This window comes from Malus domestica, chromosome 05 (assembly GCF_042453785.1).
Source record: "Malus domestica chromosome 05, GDT2T_hap1".
In the NCBI taxonomy this organism is placed as follows: domain Eukaryota; kingdom Viridiplantae; phylum Streptophyta; class Magnoliopsida; order Rosales; family Rosaceae; genus Malus; species Malus domestica.
The window spans coordinates 21,560,091-21,579,046 of record NC_091665.1 but is presented as its reverse complement, the minus strand read 5'-3'; the positions used below and the strand labels follow the sequence as shown (position 1 = coordinate 21,579,046).

The 18,956-nt window shown below is 35.9% G+C and overlaps 1 protein-coding gene and 1 long non-coding RNA gene across 2 annotated transcripts; one reads left to right on the top strand and one right to left on the bottom strand.

Moving 5' to 3' along the window:
- Positions 1–5,235: 5,235 nt before the first annotated feature.
- On the top strand, positions 5,236–7,345 carry LOC103436343 (non-functional pseudokinase ZED1-like). Its single transcript, XM_008374763.4, has 2 exons — positions 5,236–5,480; positions 5,896–7,345. Exons 1-2 carry the CDS (start codon positions 5,458–5,460, stop codon positions 6,929–6,931), a joined length of 1,059 nt encoding a protein of 352 aa, XP_008372985.3. The 5' UTR covers positions 5,236–5,457; the 3' UTR covers positions 6,932–7,345.
- A 6,225-nt stretch (positions 7,346–13,570) lies between these two features.
- Positions 13,571–16,220, bottom strand: LOC103436323 (uncharacterized). The gene is made up of 4 exons (XR_003773199.2): positions 15,776–16,220; positions 15,497–15,541; positions 14,853–14,957; positions 13,571–13,776 (listed from the first exon to the last, which is right to left on the bottom strand). It is a non-coding gene; the product is annotated as an uncharacterized lncRNA (long non-coding RNA).
- Between the last annotated feature and the right edge of the window lie 2,736 nt (positions 16,221–18,956).

Here is an 18,956-nt window from a genome sequence, read left to right as displayed (position 1 = left end):
AAATTGCCTAAGGGTAAGAAATATATTGGTTGCAAATGAGTGTATGCCAAGAAGGAAGATGTTGATGAGAAAAGCAATGTAAGATTCAAAGCAAGATTAGTTGCTAAAGGGTATTCACAAAAGGAAGGCATTGACTACAATGAAATATTTTCTCCGGTAGTGAAGCACTCATCAATTCGTATTATGTTAGCTCTTGTTGCACGATATGATCTTGAGCTTGTGCAACTTAATGTGAAGACGGCTTTCCTACATGGTGATTTGAATGAAGAGATCTATATGTGTCAACCAGATGGGTATATAGTGAAAGGGAAGGAAAATTTGTTTTGCAAATTGAAGAAATCACTTTATGGCTTGAAGCAATCTCCAAGGCAATGGTATTTGAGGTTTGATAAATTTATGAGAGGCCAAAATTATTCTAGAAGTTAATATGATCATTGTGTGTACTTCAAGAAGTTGCAAGATGGGTCTTTCATTTATTTGTTGATATATGTTGATGATATGTTGATTGCCTCAAAGAATGTTGAAGAGATTGAGAAATTGAAGAAACAAATGAAGAACGAGTTCGAGATGAAGGATCTTGGTGAAGCGAAAAAGATCCTTGGCATGGAGATCACTAGAGATAGAAAGAAGGGTTTGGTCAGTTTGAATCAAAGACAATACCTTGAGAAGTTGATCCGGAAGTTTGGAGTTCATGATTCAACCAAACCGGTTAGTACCCCTTTGGCTCCTCATTTTAAATTGAGTTCTCTACAATGTCCTAAAACTGATAAAGAGAAGCTGCAAATGAAAAATATACCATATGCAAATTTGGTTGGTAGTTTGATGTATGCAATGGTATGCTCTAGACCGGATATTGCTTATGCAGTTGGCATGGTGAGTCGATATATGCATAATCCACGTAAAGAGCATTGGCAAGTAGCTAAGTGGATATTGAGGTATCTCCATGGTACTTGAGACGTTGGTTTATGCTTTGAGAGAGATGACTCTGGTATTGGTCATTTTGCAGTTGGTTATGTTGATTCAGATTATGCAGGTGATCTGGATGGAAGGAAGTCTACTACAGGCTATGTGTTTACTATGGCTAACGGGCCAGTTTGTTGGAGGTCCATTTTGCAGTCGTCTGTTGCCTTGTCTACTACAGAGGCTGAATATATGGCAGTTGCTAAAGCTATAAAGGAGGCCATTTGGATACATGGGCTTATTAGAGATTTGGGGGTTGATCAGAAGCAGGTGGAGGTACATTGTGATAGTCAGAGTGCCATTTATTTGACTAAGTATCAGGTTTATCATGCGAGGACCAAGCACATAGATGTGCGTTATCACTTTGTTCGTGAAATTGTTGGTGAAGGGGAAATCATTCTCCAGAAGATTCCAACTAAAGACAACCCCGCTAATATGTTGACTAAGGTTGTTGGTGTAGCCAAGTTTGTTCACTATTTGAACTTGGCTCACATTTTGCCTATATAAAGAAGGCGTTGAGCAGTAGGAGTTTTGGAGCATTTGGCTCGGCATGAGTTGTTCTCTTGCTAGTGTTTGGGAGTAATTTTTGTGTTGATTGTGTTGGTTGGCTTATCATGGCGTTTTCAGAACTTGGCCAAGGTGGAGATTGTTGAATTAGTGGCCAAGTGACCAACTTTTGATTAAATAAAATAAAAGAAAAGGTGGACAACATCATTGTGTCCCTTCCTTGTTTTGGGGAATAAAAAAAGGCACCTTGTCTAAAGTCCTTTTTTTTTTTGGCCCATGTGAAAAGCCTTGGGAATGGCTATGTTATGAATGAGGGCAGCTGCTGCCCTTTTGTTTTAGAGAGCAAAAAAATAGAGAGCCGTAGAGAAGATAGGGAGAGAAAGAAGGTACTGCTGCAGTCCCATTTCAGAGAAGGAGTTGTTGCTCCTTTCATTGGTTAGTTCTCACTCCATCAAAATGTTATTGTTGTAATAGCTTTGAGCTTTGTATAGAGAAGAAATTAATCACTATATTTCTTTCTCTATTTGTTTCTTTGGTGTGTGAGAGCTATTGGTTGTATTGGGGTTATTTGGGTTGTGAGCTTGCCAACACTTTGTAAACTCCCAATTGGTTGATAGTGGATTATTGGGTGAGCTCCTACTGCTCCGATGACGTACTCCAGTTACACTGACTGTTGAGGAACCTCGTTAAAATCTTGGTGTCTTTTATATTTTGTTCTTGCATTTTCAAATTGATATATTTCTTGTGGGTTAGCTTGAGTTGGTTCCAACGGGTTTGGTGTTATCCTAGCACAACATTTAGCGGTGCTAAGTTGGGCTCATTTGGTGGAGTTCTAGTCATGGCAGGTGGTGGTTTTAAACTTGGTTCAGTTGAAATGGTGTTTGGTAGGACAATGGATGTGTCTGATGAAGAGTGACGGTAGGGAAAAATATGCTAGCCAAAGGTCACGTCTCGAGAAACAAATATTTTTCCAATTTGGAGATCATAAAGACGATGCCATTTTTGCCTATAAAGGTATCCAAGGAATATGCATTGGGAGGCACATGCATCAAATTTGGTGAGTCGTTTATCATCTGTGGAGCTTATGGTGGATGGTGAACGGGTATGTTTAGCTAAAGGGCAAACTGAACAATAATTAATTTCAGAAAACTGAATGTCTTTTACATATGCTTGCATTAATCGGAAATGTTTATCGGAAAGGTGCCCAAGGCGTTCATGCCAAAGGCAGGAAATAGCGGACTTGCTGACAAAATTGCAGATAGCCTCCATAGTAACAATGTTGAGATAGTAGAGTCATCCCCTTTCAGTTCTCGTCCCAATCATCATCCCCAAGCATTGGTCCTGTAACACAAATAGGTTTTTAGCAAAAAAGGCAATGTAGTCCGAGTGTTGGACAAGTTTAGCGACGGATATTAGATTCAATTGGAATGAAGGAACACATAAGACATTACGAATGGTCAAATTGGGAGAGAATTTGACACTCCCTACGTGTGTAACAGTAGCACTCATGCCATTTGGTAATTGTATGGTTCGATTTTGTATTAATGAGCACGTAATAAGTAGGGCAGGAGAGTACACTATATGATCAGTTGCTCCTGTGTCCAAGATCCAAGCTACGTCTTTCCAAAGAGCGAAGCCACGAAAAGATTTACCTGAGAGACTACTGGTGGTGGAAGAAGCACCAACGAGGTTGACCATGGATGTTGATTTGTTGTTACCAAGTAGAGTCAGGAGATGTTGGTACTGCTCGGCTGTCAAGCTAATGGGGCTGGAACGAGTCTGCACATCTTCCTTGGTGTTGACATGATTTTCTTTGGAGTTCCGTTGGTCCTGAATCTCACCTCTTTCTTTTGCTTTCTTGAGATTCTGGCAGTATTTGGCGGTATGCCCCTTGTTCCCATAAAATTCACACTTTAGGTGGGAACGAGAAGAATCTGAAGTATGACCAATCATATCACATCGATCACACTTTATGTGGGGTTCTGTGGCATGAAATTTCTGCTTGAATTTCCTTTGTTGCTTTTTACTGAAAAAGCAATAGCATCAACTGTGTTGTTTGATGTAGAGGACACTGTCTGTTGTTTTTCTTCCTGTAATATGAGTGAGTGTGCTTTGCTAACTGAGGGAAGTGGATCCATGAGGAGGATCTGGCCACAAATGGATGTGTATGCATCATTCAGCCCCATAAGAAACTTCATAGTCTTCTGATTCTCTCGGAACTAGAAGGTCTCCTTCATATGGCATCGCGTTCATCCCTTAAACCTTTGAGTTTAGTGTAGTAGGCGCTGATCATCATACCACTTTGCACACAATCATGGACAACTTGTTCTACATGAAAAAGATGGACGCTATTGACGCGAGAGAAGCGTTCTTTGAGTTCAGCCTATATTCCTGAAGCCAAATCATTGTAGATTACTCTAGCTCTAATGTCTTATGAGATTGAGTTCAATAACCATGCTTTGACACGGTTATTGCAGACGGTCCACTGTTGTAACTCAGTTTTGGAGGATTCTGAAGGTTTTGGGATTGAGCCATCAGCAAACCCTTCCTTGCTTTTGGTGTTGAGAGCCAGGGTCATGGAACGACTCCATGTTCCATAGTTTTCATTCAGTCGCTGGGAGACGAAAACTGAACCATGCTAATCTGAATGGTGTATGTATAGAGGGTCATTGGGATCGTCATATTTGGTTGCCTCAAGCTTGGTCGAGGGCTCTCTTGGTTCTTCTGCCATAGGTGATGGCTTGTTTTGGGATTGGCTAGTGTTTTTGGTTTGAGGAGCGGAAGTTTGTGATGGTTACCAGAATCTTTTCTGCTCTGGTGCCATGTAGAGAAAGGTGAAATTTGTATTGTATTCAACATTAAACTGTTACAAGGATTTTATACACTGGAGGGATTTATTCCCGATCCTGGAATTGAGCCTATACAAGTAATTACATTCCTACATTTAAGAGATTACACAAAGGTTAAAGGATCATATAAAAGTCGGCATATCTCAATCCCTGATTATATTTTAATCATCATTTCTTTCCTTAACAAAGGAAATGAACTTATGATTCCATATGTCCTTCTTCTATGAATTGGGTGGTGGGATTGAACTATAAGGATGTGATTTTTTTCACAGCCTTCTCATTTCCTCCTCTTTTCCTTTTCATTTCTTTGCAAATGACTAAGTCCTCATTTTGTGCTGGATAATGAAATGGAAAAACAGTAGCTTTAGGTAAATTTTTTAACAGTGCTGATCATTTAATGGCATCGTTTACCTCGCAAAGCTTTAGCAAGAAACTTGTTGTCTATTCTGCCTTGTTAATACTAGCTTTATTATCCATCTCGTTTGCTAACATCAGAGGGTATCGATTCAACCGCGGAAATAGCTTCTAGTTTAGAACTTCGGTTACTCATTGTTCAATTGTTAAGCTTTTGTATTCCCGTAATGTGTTTCATGGTTTTCTAGACGATCAATCAATTATCATTAGGAAATTCATCACATTGGGATTGGGGTGGTAGGCAGACGAACTGTCAAGGACCCCTGCTTCTTCTATGAAACATTGTGCCGGTTTTTGGGTGATATGTGAATTTGGATGTGGGTTTGAAGGTGAGACTGTAAGGCAGGTGATGTGTTTTGCGTTGCATGATGGGTGAGTGTATCATGTATGTGACTTTGTCACAGCCTCCTATTTCCTAGTTCCTTCTTTTTTCTTTCTTTCTTTGCAAGTCACCAGTAGTCATTATTATGTATAATTTCTTCGGCCTGGCCCACCGCCTAGTGCATCATGTAATTTCTTAGCAGGCCGGGCATCGTTGACTTTGCAAAGCATTACCAATAAACTTCCAATTCTTCAAAACTCTAGTCATCCGTCCGCAGAAGAAAATGAAACTGCCGGTGTAGAAGCGCTGCCGATCTGCTAGCACAAGACATCCGACAGCGGACTGCTGGACAAATCGATCAATCTACTGAGTTGGTGCAGTCTTAACTTATCAGACGTTGAAACAATGCCATCAAAACTTGTGAAACTGTAAGTTATCAGCTTATTTCAGATTCAATTCCTCTATTTTCTTTTAAGGTCTACGAGGTGCTTTCAACCGTTGTATAAAGTTTAACCCAATCAAAATTTTCATGTGCTGAACCCGAAAGTAATCTTTTTTTGAGAGCATTAATCGTTGCATGAGAGATCTTCCAAAAGCATATAGTACCACATATGGGGAAAAAATCAATCTCTCATTCGTTCTTGTTGTTTAGCCAAGTTTACGAGCATAAGTTTTAGCCATAGGCTAAACATGGTACCAAAGCAAGTGTACCGCACTAGAGAATTAGAAGATTATTTACATTTCAACATTTTATTTTCGTTGTTGGCAATGGCAAGTAACAAAAATATATGCAGTTTCATTAATACTTCTTGTGTTACAAACGTGTGTATATATTTGTGCCAGGTTCTCAAGGCTGCCATTTTTTAGAAGGAAGGAAAGATATATCGAGTCGTCATACTACAAGAATCTAAAAAAGTTATTAGAGGATCTCTTTGCTTCTGGTGATGGCGAATCACATCCTATTCATTGTTACTCTGCTGATGACCTCATCAGGGCAACTAACAACTTCCATCCTTCTCGCATTGTAGAAAGGTATTCATGCTACGAAATTTTCAGGGGATTTCTAGATGGCCGATCAATTATCGTTAAAAAGTACCCCCTTGGGAACGGTCCAAATGAGGATAGGAGCAGGTCTAGGGTTATTCGTGACATTGTCATTTCATTACAGATGAGCAACCATGAGAATGTTTTGAAACTCTTGGGCTGCTGCTTAGAGTTCCCTATACCAGTGCTAGTGCATGAATACGTAGCAAAAGGAGTTCTCAACCCTGATGCAAGTTTAAGAGGGGCTAATGAAGATCAAATCATACTACCATGGAACATTAGATTGTGTATTGCAAAGCAGGTTGCCAGTGCAGTTTCATATCTCCATACCGCTTTTGCCGGACCCATCATTCATAGGGATCTGAAACCCAGCTGCCTGTTCTTGGATGATGACTATGTTCCCAAACTTCACAACTTCTCGCTCTCTATAACCATTCCTCCTATGGAATCGGATGTTGAAGATGATGTGACTGGGACAATTGGGTACATTGACCCTGTCTACCTGTGGTCTAATCGCATTACAGAAAAAACTGATGTTTATAGCTTTGGTGTGCTTTTACTTGTATTCCTGACGGGACGAGAATGTTGGGCATTTTTGGGGGTGGAAGGAATTCCAATGATTCCATATGTTCGTGGTTGTGATGGTCGAATTGGGGAAATTGTTGATCCGAAAATCTATGAGGAAGTGAGGGGGAATGAGCAAGTACAACAGCAGTTGCATGATTTCCTTGAACTGGCATTGTTATGCATTCGAGATGACATTGAAGGAAGGCCATACATGGTGGATGTGGCTAGAGAACTCATTCGAATTGAAGAATTTGTTTTGGCCAGCTAGGTTTAATCCACTACATTTGCTATCAAAAGTATTGGAGACCGGTTTAACGGCAATTCTAATGTTTGTAATCTGATCGTCCTCATTCTGTAATTGAGGATTTGTAGCTGATAGTAGAACTTTGTATATCAATAAACTTCTTCTCATGCTGTAAACGTCTGCTTGTACATAAAACCTGCACCGGACTGGGTGGAGATACTTTGTGCAATCCGAATCACCAATTCTGAGCAGCCTAGATTCTGCACAGGAGGAAAGTGAAAACAATGGCATCCAAAATCTTGTAAGTTCTGGTTTTCTAGTTTGTTTTAAATTTTAACAGTTGTACACCGCAGAAAACTTTGTATCCTTCTCCCATCTTGTAATTATTTTGAAAATATAATAAAACTCTCAATGACCTCTGCTTCTTCTTCAATGAAAGTTACATTGTGTCGGGTTCTTTGTGTATCATGTCTGTGGCTTTGTCACAGCCTTGACTAATTTTCTCTGATAATCAAAACGGAGGACAGAGAGAGCTCAGTCTTGCATAATGGAAGCATATAATTAGAGGATCTCATTGCTTCTTGTGCATGAATATACAGAAAAAGGATTTCTCAACTGAAGTAGGACAACTCGTCTGAATAAAGATAAAGAAAATAAAATATTTCAAATTCTGGAAAGTAAGAATTATAGTTGGAAATATTGGATTCAATTGGTATGGCGACAAAAAAGGTAACAAGAAATTTTTTGATGTCAGAATTGGACGTGTAATATGTCGTTTTTGAAGAGAATCCCGAGCAGACTCATGATATACCATGAGCCCGTCAAGATTAAGGCCGAAAACTATGGTTTCCGCCGACATATCTCCATATTGCCCTTACCTAAGCCCATAACTCGTTGAGATTTTTTGACGTTGCAACTTTCTTTATTGCCATGGAGAAGTAAATTCTGCATTACAAAGCAGCTTGTGAATGCATTGACATATCTCCATACTGCCTTTCCGAAGCCCATAATTCGTTGAGATCTAACACATTTTCTTGGACCATGACTTAGTTCGTAATACTTAGTAACCTCTCTTTCTCTACAACAGTTCCTTCTGACAAGGTCAATTTTAAAGCCCTCTCTTTTTTACATTTGAACTAAATCTAATTCCAATCGTATGAGGCCTTTGGGGCTGCACAACCATCACTTGAGATAAAACAACGCCATCAAAACATTTGCAGTTGTAAGTTGTTTTCATTCTCATATGTAGCTTTAAATTTAAATCTCAAATCGGATTTTAATCCGTTAGCCATTTTTGTACCAGGTTCTCACGTGCTTTAGAAAGCAGGAAAGAAATATTGAGTTACCATTCTACAAGAATTTAAGCCAATTATTAGAGGATCTTATGCTTCTTATGATGGACAATCTCATACTATTCATTGTTACTCTGCTGATGAACTCATCATTCTCGCATTATAAAAGAGGTTCATGAATGTAAATTTCTATTACCATGGCATACTAAATAGCGTGAGGATGTGAAGGTAAAAGAGTCTTACATCAGTGAAAGGAGATACCTTGCAAGGGCTAATAGGTTGGCCTACTCCTCATATAACCAATTGGTTTTATGGTGGAACCTTAACTTTCTTCATGGTATTAGAGCAGGATGCACTACTACAATATTAGCTTTAGGTGGCGGATGATGGTGGCGGATATTAGAAAATTTTGTCGGATAAATTATATCCGACAGATAATTTAATTACTGGCGGATATTACAAAAATATTGTCGGTTATATCCGACATAAATTTCTGGCGGATATTTACTGGCGGATATAAAGAAAATAATTGTGGATATTTACTGGCGGTATTTTTGAATCTTTTTTTTTAATATTTTTTACATATGCTGGCGGTTTTTAAGTTAATAGTGGCGGTTATAACCGATAAAAATTGACTATTTTATTATTTTACTTTATGACGGTTATTATTTTAGTATTCTGGCTGTTATAACCGACATAAATGAAATTTTTATTATTTTAAAATGTTATATTGATTAAAAATAAATAAATAAATACATATTAAAATTTTTTTTTTCACTCATGACCCTAAAGTCTAATGAACTCAATTCCCACAAGCCATAAATTTTCTGAGAGAATAATAACAACAGACTACAATCTAAAACTCTATCATTTTTGTAATAAGGATTATGCTCCCTCACAGGCAAGCAACAAGATACAAAGAAATTTAAACAATTTTTTCCAATGCGTCACAATGCACATTGTCTGGCACATAAACACATATGAACATCTGGTGTACTTTATCATGTCTGATTTTATTATTTTAAAATGTTATATTAATTAAAAATAAATAAACACATGTTTTAAATATTATATTTTTTGCGATTTTTTACACATGCTATCTCATAGTATATATGAACATATTTGACAGTTGGATTGTTGAAACTAGTTTCGTAGAATGCATATCCTATCAAATTGATAAATTTTACAAACACTTAAGAGTTAATGTTATACTTCCATTAAGTATAAAATAAGATTTATCCACTAGTGTAAATATTTTAAATTGAAGATCGAATTCATTCATTGCATTCTTATAGGATTGAGGAGTGTAGCTGCAAAAAATCATCAAAATCGTAGCTAAAATAACCGTTAAATTATGATTTTTCGTTTATAACCGTCGAAAACTTTTGTTTTGTTACCTACTCTTTGAACGTTTGTTTTTTGTGATTTTTTACGTATGTGATCTTGGAGTGTGTACAAACAAGTTTGACGGTTAGATCATTGAAAAAAGTTTCGTAGAATGTGTATCGCGTTAAAATGGTAGATTAAATAAACACTTAAGAGTTAATGTTATACTTCTATTAAGTATAGAATAAGATTTTGTGGTATTCACTATTGTAAATATTTTAAATTGAAGATCAAATTCATTCATTACATTCTTATAGGGTCGAGAAGTGTAGCTGTAAAAAATCATTAAAATCGGAGCTCAAATAACCGTTAAATTGTGATTTTTCGTTTATAACCGTCGAAAACTTTTGTTCCGGTACGTAATCTGTGAATGTTTGTTTTTACGATTTTTTACGTATGCAATCCCGGAGTGTGTACAAATAAGTTTGACGGTTTGATCGTTGAAAAACGCTTCGTAGAATGCGTATCGCATCAAAACGGTAGATCAAACAAATACTTAGAGTTAATGTTATATTTCCATTAAGTATAAATAAGATTTATCCACTAGTGTAAATATTTTAAATTGAAGATCGAATTCATTCAATGCATTCTTATAGGGTCGAGGAGTGTAGCTGTAAAAAATCATCAAAATCGGAGCTAAAATAACCGTTAAATTGTGATTTTTCGTTTATAACCGTCGAAAACTTTTGTTTTGTTACCTAATTTCTGAACGTTTGTTTTTTGTGATTTTTTACGTATGTGATCTCGGAATGTGTACAAACAAGTTTGACGGTTAGATCATTGAAAAACATTTCGTAGAATGTGTATCGCGTCAAAATGGTAAATTAAATAAACACTTAAGAGTTAATGTTATACTTCTATTAAGTATAAAATAAGATTTTGTGGTATTCACTAGTGTAAATATTTTTAAGTGAAGATCAAATTCATTCATTACATTTTTATAGGGTCGAGGAGTGTAGCTGTAAAAAATCATTAAAATCGGAGCTAAAATAACCGTTAAATTGTGATTTTTCGTTTATAACCGTCGAAAACCTTTGTTGGTACGTAATCTGTGAATGTTTGTTTTTTACGATTTTTTACGTATGCAATCTCGGAGTGTGTACAAATAAGTTTGACGGTTCGATCGTTGAAAAACGCTTCATAGAATGCGTATCGCATCAAAACGGTAGATTAAACAAACACTTAGAGTTAATGTTATACTTCTATTACGTATAAAATAAGATTTATCCACTAGTGTAAATATTTTAAATTGAAGATCGAATTCATTCAATGCATTCTTATAGGGTCGAGGAGTGTAGCTGTAAAAAATCACCAAAATCGGAGCTAAAGTAACCGTTAAATTGTGATTTTTCGTTTATAACCGTTGAAAACTTTTAATCCGTTACCTAATCTCTTAATGTTTTTTTTTTGTGATTTTTACGTATGCGATCTCGGAGTGTGTACAAACAAGTTTGACGGTTGGATCGTTGAAAAACGCTTCGTAGAATGCGTATCGTATCAAAATGGTAGATTAAACAAACACTTAGAGTTAATGTTATACTTCCATTAAGTATAAATGTAAATATTTTAAATTGAATATCAAATTTATTCATTAGACAATATTTATTTATGTTTTTCAAGTATTGATTAGACAATATTTAGTTTGTGTCATGACATTTTCATTGTACAATTCTTTTTTTGTTTCTTTATCGCATATTTTACATGCATTATTCTCTATTAAACCAAAAGTGTAAAAATTATCTATTAAACCAAAAAATTATTTATTTAAATTTTAAAAACATATTCTATTTAAATACATATTATTTATTTATTTATTAAACCAAACAATTATTATTTTATTTTTTTAAATCGTAACAAAATTTTGGGGGGAATCTAAAATTTTCAGAGGGAATTTTGCCGCCATTTTGTTTCTGTCGGTTATAACCGACAGTAATGAAATTTGTCTGTCGGTTTTTATTTAAAAAAAAAATTCTGTCAGTTTTAACCGACAATAATTAAAATAACCTAAATTTTTAAAACCCCTCCATCTTCCTTGCGCCGATGCTTCTTCCTTTCCCCTATTCTCCTGTCCTCATTTCCTTCTCCTTCTCCTCTCTTCTTTTCTATTCTGTTCGTTAAAGCCTCGGCTGCTCTCTCTATCTCTGGGAATTGAAATTACAACACGCACCAACTCATCTGCTTCTTCTTGTTCAAGCTTGAGAAGTTGCAGAGTTCCCATGGCGGACAATCTTGACCGGTCCTTCCCCCTTCTTCAAGAAATCCTAAACTCACTCTCCCAATCAGTCGATCAACCCCAAACCTCCGTCTCAGAGCTCATCAGCTTCCTCAATTCAACCCTAGACGCCGTTCTGTCAGACCCAGAAAACGAAGACGCAAAAGCCCACGCCTTCTGAGCTTTCACGTAAGTCCACCAATTCGTCTCTTCCCCTTCACTCGACCAGGTTTCGTTTCGTTAAAGTCGTCTGCTTTTGGTACTTTGCTTGTTGGGTTTTTAGTTCTTTGATGATTTTTTATTGTGAATGGCTTCTCATCAGAAATTATTAAACATTGGATTTGGTATTTTGGTTGCGCAGCTATGCAGTTGCTCTCTCCAATCCATCGATTAGTCCACTTGATTGCTTGGAATAATTTGAAGGTAGTTAATTAAATTACTTTGCTTCTTTTCCGATCAACTGTATATATTAGTGCTAGTTGCCTTGCCTAAGACTTTGAACCAGGGTTGGATGAAGTGATGGAGGGAGGCAAACAATGGTAACATACAGTGGGGATGGGCGGAGGGGTTGGATGACGGGTCTTGGACTAAGAAAACGGTGTCCACTATTGCTCCCTTGCCTAAGACTTTAAGGAACCTGATAGTCACCGGCGAGATCGAGCTCAGGCAAGGTCGGGTGGTGAACGAGGAGATATGGAAAATCCAGAAAGTGATTTAAATTTTTTTTTATTATTAATATAATTCTTGTCGGTTTTATCCGACAGGAAATGCTTTTATTTGTTCATTATGAATTTATTCCTGTCGGTTTTAGCCGACAGTAAATGGTTTTATTTATGCATTTTTAATTAATTTTTGTCGGATGGTTTAATCATTTTCTGTCAGATTTATCCGACAGAAAGTTTCTGTTGGTTATATCCGACACAATTTCTGTCGGTTTTAGAGTATTTTCTGTCGAAAAATTAATTTCATGACGCAGACAATTCTGTCGCTTATTATATCCGCCACTGCATCCATTTTCTGTCGGATTTTGCTTAAAATTCGACAATAATATATGTTTTTTGTCGGTTTTCAAAACGCCACTAATAACTGGTTTCCTAGTAGTGATGGCCCAAATGTAAAGCCTAATTATCACATGTGCCCCACATCATCCAATTTGTGTTCTCCACGTATTTGGTTTGAAAATTCACCTCACATGAAAGTGCATGTGAGGATGTGAAGGTTAAAGAGTCTCACATCGGTAAAAGAATAAACTTTGCAAAGGCTCCCAGTAACTTCCACTCCTTCCATTGATTTTCCAGTTAAAGTTCTCACGTGCCTTATACCCTATGGGTCACTACCCTCATGTCCTAGCTTTTTTGACCTCACCTGTCCAATAGGGTCAAAATACGTCTTTTGTGTGTCTTAGGTAAAGTTGATGTTAGCAGAGCTTCCAAACTTCTTTGAGTGGAATCATTCGAAAAGAAGTTTTTACAGCACCCTTGCTCGTTTAACACTGCATCCAACTTTGCGTAGTCTGTTTGAATGGTTGCTTAATCAAAAAGCCACCTTTATCTTTTATATACAGGGAAACTCGTCTGCAGAAAATAACTAGCCAAGAACGTTATTTTCTTTCCTCTTTCATTCTCTACAAAGTTATCTTGTCTAGTTTTAAGTGTTTGATAGTGCAAAATGTTGACAAACATCAGACTCAGTTTGGAATTCATTGTATCCACAAGACTTGTTTACACTATATTTCTCACATGAACGTTTCCACGTAATAGAAGACACTAGCAATTGAGCCCCCGCACGATGCTGCAGGTTTTAAGACCGTTTAAGGTAATATTATTTTACATATAAAATGTTTACGCTGCGAGAGATTTTAAAGTGTTATTTACAATCTAACCAAGAACAATAAAGTATTATTTACAAAGAGATGATATTATTTACAACCAGCTAAAACCACACTGACAGTCTGCTCTTTGAGCAAGTTTTCGACAAACCTGAATAATAAAATGGACAAATCAATAGGTTGTAAGAGATGAATGAAATTTCAAATTGATTAACCGTGAATGGATTAATGAAGAATCGATAATAATGCTAAACATGGTAGTTATACAGATTAGGAAGCCATCCATCTATAAGCCAGCCCTCAAAAATTCAGCTTCCACTATTTTTCTAGTGTCCGATAAAGAAAGCGAAGTTCCTGTAAGTACTTCCTAACCATATGAGCAATAGTCTTTTAAAAGGAATCCCAATTTTCCCAACATAAAAGAAAACCATAAAAGCATTACTAATGAAAATATCTGCAAAACCAAATCTCTTTTTTTGTACCCGCTAAAGTACACATATGGATATCACAACGAAAACCTCAAATTATCATAGCATTCCCTTTCTATCTTAATTTTTGAAAAAGGGAAACACAATGAAAGAAAACAAAAATCAACAATTTTATCTTGATAATTATGGGAGAAGGGAAAAGGGGTGCAAATCACTGGTGCTCAATACAAATCACTGCCTAGTCATCAACTTTGGTAAGCAAAGATTAGAAAAGTTTAGCATCTAGCATGATAGTTTAAGTTACTTGAGATTTTTCAATGTTCACAATCATTATGCTGCTATATAAACTTATGTATTCTTCGAGAGAATATAAGTGGTGTGTACTTATACATAACACCACATATTAGCCTTAAAATCAATATGCATAACTTAATTAACTTGCACAACACTCATTCTAATATTGGCTCTTAATATAAGAGATGTAATGGTGACTTCTTAGCCTTATACGACGCACGGTACCATAAATCTCAGAACTTCCAAACTCTTTGAATGCCCAAATTCAGTTATATAATCAACAAAACCCCCTGCAAAATGTTTTATACAATAGTTTTTGACACTGCTAACAAAATGCACATGCTTATACAAGAAGTTAAAAAAAATGTAAATCTTGGTATTCTTCCCTAAACCGTAGAAGCCCGCCAGACCTAAACTCTTTTCAAACTACCCCAATTTAGTAATGATCTACTATAGGTTCTTTTGTCTGGATAGCAATTGAATGCAATCTGAGCGTGAAGGTTACCTGATGCATTGTGGTTTAATAGTCATCTACTGCTTTTTGAGATGGAAATGGACTAATTCTTGTCTTGAGCTTAATGATATCAAATTCAGCTTGGTCCCTAACGTACTGCAAAAGCCAATTGAAAGTAAAAGACATCTTTGCAACTAAACAATAGTTTAATTAGTCATAAGATTTGATCAGCTCTACATCACAGTGGTGAGAGCAACATATAAACTTAGGTCCCTAAATATTTTCAGCAAACTAAATGACAATATTCTAAAAATTAAAACTACATTCTGGTTCTTAAGAAATATTCTAAGCTAGGAAAGACCTGGAATTGAAATAAAGAAGTGTTGTCAGAAACAACGATTCCAGTTTGTTTTCGGCCTATGATTACTCACTCCCAAATTATCAGTTTCTCAATACCATTTTCTCAAAAACTTGTATACGACTATCCAATTCATGCTACAAAGAGTCCTACTTCCTAGCTTTAAAGATCATAGCAAGAAGGGAACAACTCCAGGTTTGAGTCCCCTTGAGGTTTAGATTAGAAACTAATTTCATTAGCAAGTAAATGCTTATGTGACTTGTTCTTGAATAATTCATAAAGTAAATTCTTTAAACAATGGATTTTTCCAATTTAATGTTTGAGAAAATAAACATACTTATGGAGCTTCTCGAACTGAATCCTCAGGCTTTTGGAGGCTACTCTGCAGAAAAAGCAGCAAAATTAATAATTTCAGATTGAATTCACAAATTGAAAAAAAAACAAAAAAAAAATTGCAAAGGGAGTGAAAATTGAAATCACTCCCAAGTAAAGGTCTAAGAGATTGGATTATGATTTAGGAATTGAGGATTAAGGAATCTTGCCAGAAACTGGATTTTTCAAAGAAATTTTCCATAAACGTATTAGCTTTTGCAGGAAAAACTGGACAACAACTTACCTCCAATTCACCTTAAACCGTAACGAATCGAGGCATGCAACGGATGATTTTGGTTTCTGAGACGAAGGTTAAACGACTGGTAGTAACAGCAAGGTCCGATTGCTAGCGTTCGGCTGGACGCAGCTCATTAGACTTCAGGCACCAACTTAATAATCGAAAACGGCTGAGAATTTCTAGAAATAGATTTGAGAGTTGGATTGAATGTGAGAGAGGGTTTGTTTTTAGTTGGTTTGTAGTCACCAGAAACGACGAACTCGTCGCCGGTCACAGTGGTGAGTCGTGGAGTGAACTGCGAGAGGTAAGGGCGAGAAGGGAGAAAAAGAAAAGGAAAAAAATAAAGTGTTTTTGGAATTTTGAGTGAATCGGTGGTGTGGCTGGTTGCGAGACAGAGATAGAGAAGTCAATGGAAAATGAGGGGCTGTTTTCATCCCTTCTGGTCGAAGATAAGAATGGGCAAAATACATATCCATCCATTTAAAATTCAAAGTTATGGTTATGAATAACTATTTAGACAAATTAATAGTTATGGGTATAATTGTTTATCCGTGAAATTTAAATAGGCGATTATGAGTATTATCTGTGGTTATAACGGATATCCATTTACTCGTTTATTCTAATATATGTAAAATTAAAAAAAAATTAAAAATCCTAAATTGTTCAATCGCAGTGTTTTGTGAGAGAAAACAAGTGCTTATCATGGTAGGTGCTTCTTTTTGCCCGCATGTTCCATTTTCAAAAGTGCTCGAGAGTGCAGAGGGAGCAAGTAGTAGAGTATGGAAGCAAGGAACCAGTTCAGACCCATTCCAAAATTATGACAAATGTCACTTTTTTTAATTTTTAAGTTGTTATAACAAATATGTAGACATTTGAAAAAATAGGTAAATGGATAAGAAAATGGATAAATGGGTTACAAAACAGGTATATAGTTACGGTTAAATGGGTACGCGGTTGTGGATATAGTTAATCATTTATAAACGGTTATGGGTATGAGTATAACCGTTTAGGCAATTACCCAACAAGTAAATGATTATACGGATATGAGCATAAACGGTTATGGGTAAATAATTACGGTTACCCATCCGCTATAACCGTTGCCAATCCTTAGTAGAAGAAGATTAAGCAGAAAAGGAAAAAGAAGAGGAAGGAAGCACCGATGACCAACACGTGTAAAATATGGCATAAATAAAATTAAAGAAATCAAGCAGGGCAAAATCAGTATCACACTGCTCTATAAACAATGTTTCAGTTGTTTTTCTCTTTTAGTATACATATAATTTCCCTCTTGATTGTGTCCACATATCAAACCTAGGCTTGGCAAATGGGTAGTGTTTGTGTCGTTTTTGTGTAGCACATGTTATCTTAAGGGGTTATGTCGTGTCACACCCATTATCTTAACGGATTCTTAATAGGTCAGGTCAGGATAAAATGACCCGACCGGTTATGAGAGTATTTATCAATCATAGCAAAAAATTAACAGCTAATTTCATAAATGTCATTTTTATAACATCTTTCAAATATAGTAGAAACATCACTTAAATAGATCTAAATACCCTTAAAATTAAAACCAAATAATAAAACCCTGTTAGATCAGAATTTAGGAAAAATGAGAGACCACTGCATCTTGTGATGTCATAGATTTCCTAGTCAATACCAATGAAATCAAGGATCTTTGTATAAATAAAATCTTGAAGGTGACTGACAATTTCAATCAAGCAAGCATCATTGTGTGGAGGTTTTTGGTCTGGTTTACAGAGCAACTTTGGCGAATGGGTCTAGACTAGTTGTTAAGAAACTATCAGGAGACTTAGGTTTGGTGGAAAGGGAATTCAAAGCAGAAGTTGAGGCACTATCCACTGCACAACACAAGAATCTGGTTTCCCTGCAAGGTTATTGTTTACCTGATGGCGTTCGCCTGTTAATGTATTCGTATATGGAGAATAGAAGTCTAGATTACTGGTTACATGAGAAAGCAGATGGTCCTTCCCAATTAGATTGGTCAATTCGATTGAATATTTTGTGAGGAGCAGGCTGTGTGTTAATAAATACTAGATGGGTTAATTTTGCACCAATGATGTAGGGACATCCCAGCAGCACTAAGATAAAGACTAGTAAATTTTTGTTTTACCCTTGAAGCTTGTCAAGAAACTTTGTGTAAATCAATTTTTTTTTTTGGTCAAAGGTAATTTTTATTACCAATAGAACAAATTTATACAAAACGTGGTCCAAATACAAGTGAAGCACAAAAAATAATGATGGACCTCCCACATAGCTAGGCCTAGCAAACAGGTCGTGTCTATCGTGTTCTTGTCATTTCCGTGTAACACCTGTTATCTTAACGTGTCGTGTTGTGTCACACCCATTATCTTAACGGGTCCTTAATAAGTTGGGTCACTTTACCCAATGGGTAAAGTGACCCGACCCATTATGATCCGTTAAGAAAAATATTTTTTTTTCTTAAATTTGCACATACCACACATTGACACATAAATATTACTTCAAAACATTAAAACACATTTGTCGTTTAAGTACTACATCTACACTCGAAAATAATATGTGCAAGGATATGCAAAATGAAAAAGTTTTTGTTTTCAAGGTTGTGTAGTCTTTCTCAAAAGTTTAAACTTCAATTTACAAAATCCTCGATTTACATCGATCATCATGAAATTGTATTGGAACTTTGGCTTGATCACAACCGATCCAATGGTCATCAATTTTTTAAATTTAATTATATATATATATAATTATTATAGTTTTTAGGGGTATAAAATTGCTAAATAATATATATAATTATTATAGTTTATTCATACTTTTATTAAGTATAACATAAGATTTTGTGATATCCACTAGTGTAAATATTTTAAATTGAAGATCGAATTCATTCTTTGTTTTCATATAGGGTCAGGAGTGTAGCTGTAAAAAATCATCAAAATCAGAGTTAAAATAACCGTTAAATCGTAATTTTTCGTTTTATAACCGTCGAAAAGTTTTGTCCCGTTACTTGATCTTTGAATGTTTGTTTTTTGCAATTTTTGGTGTATGCGATCTCGAAGTATATACAAACATGTTTGACGGTTGGATCATTGAAACTAGTTTCGTAGAATGCGTGTATGTCATCAAAACAATAGATTCACTAACACTTAAAAGTTTATTCATACTTTCATTAAGTATAACATAAGATTTT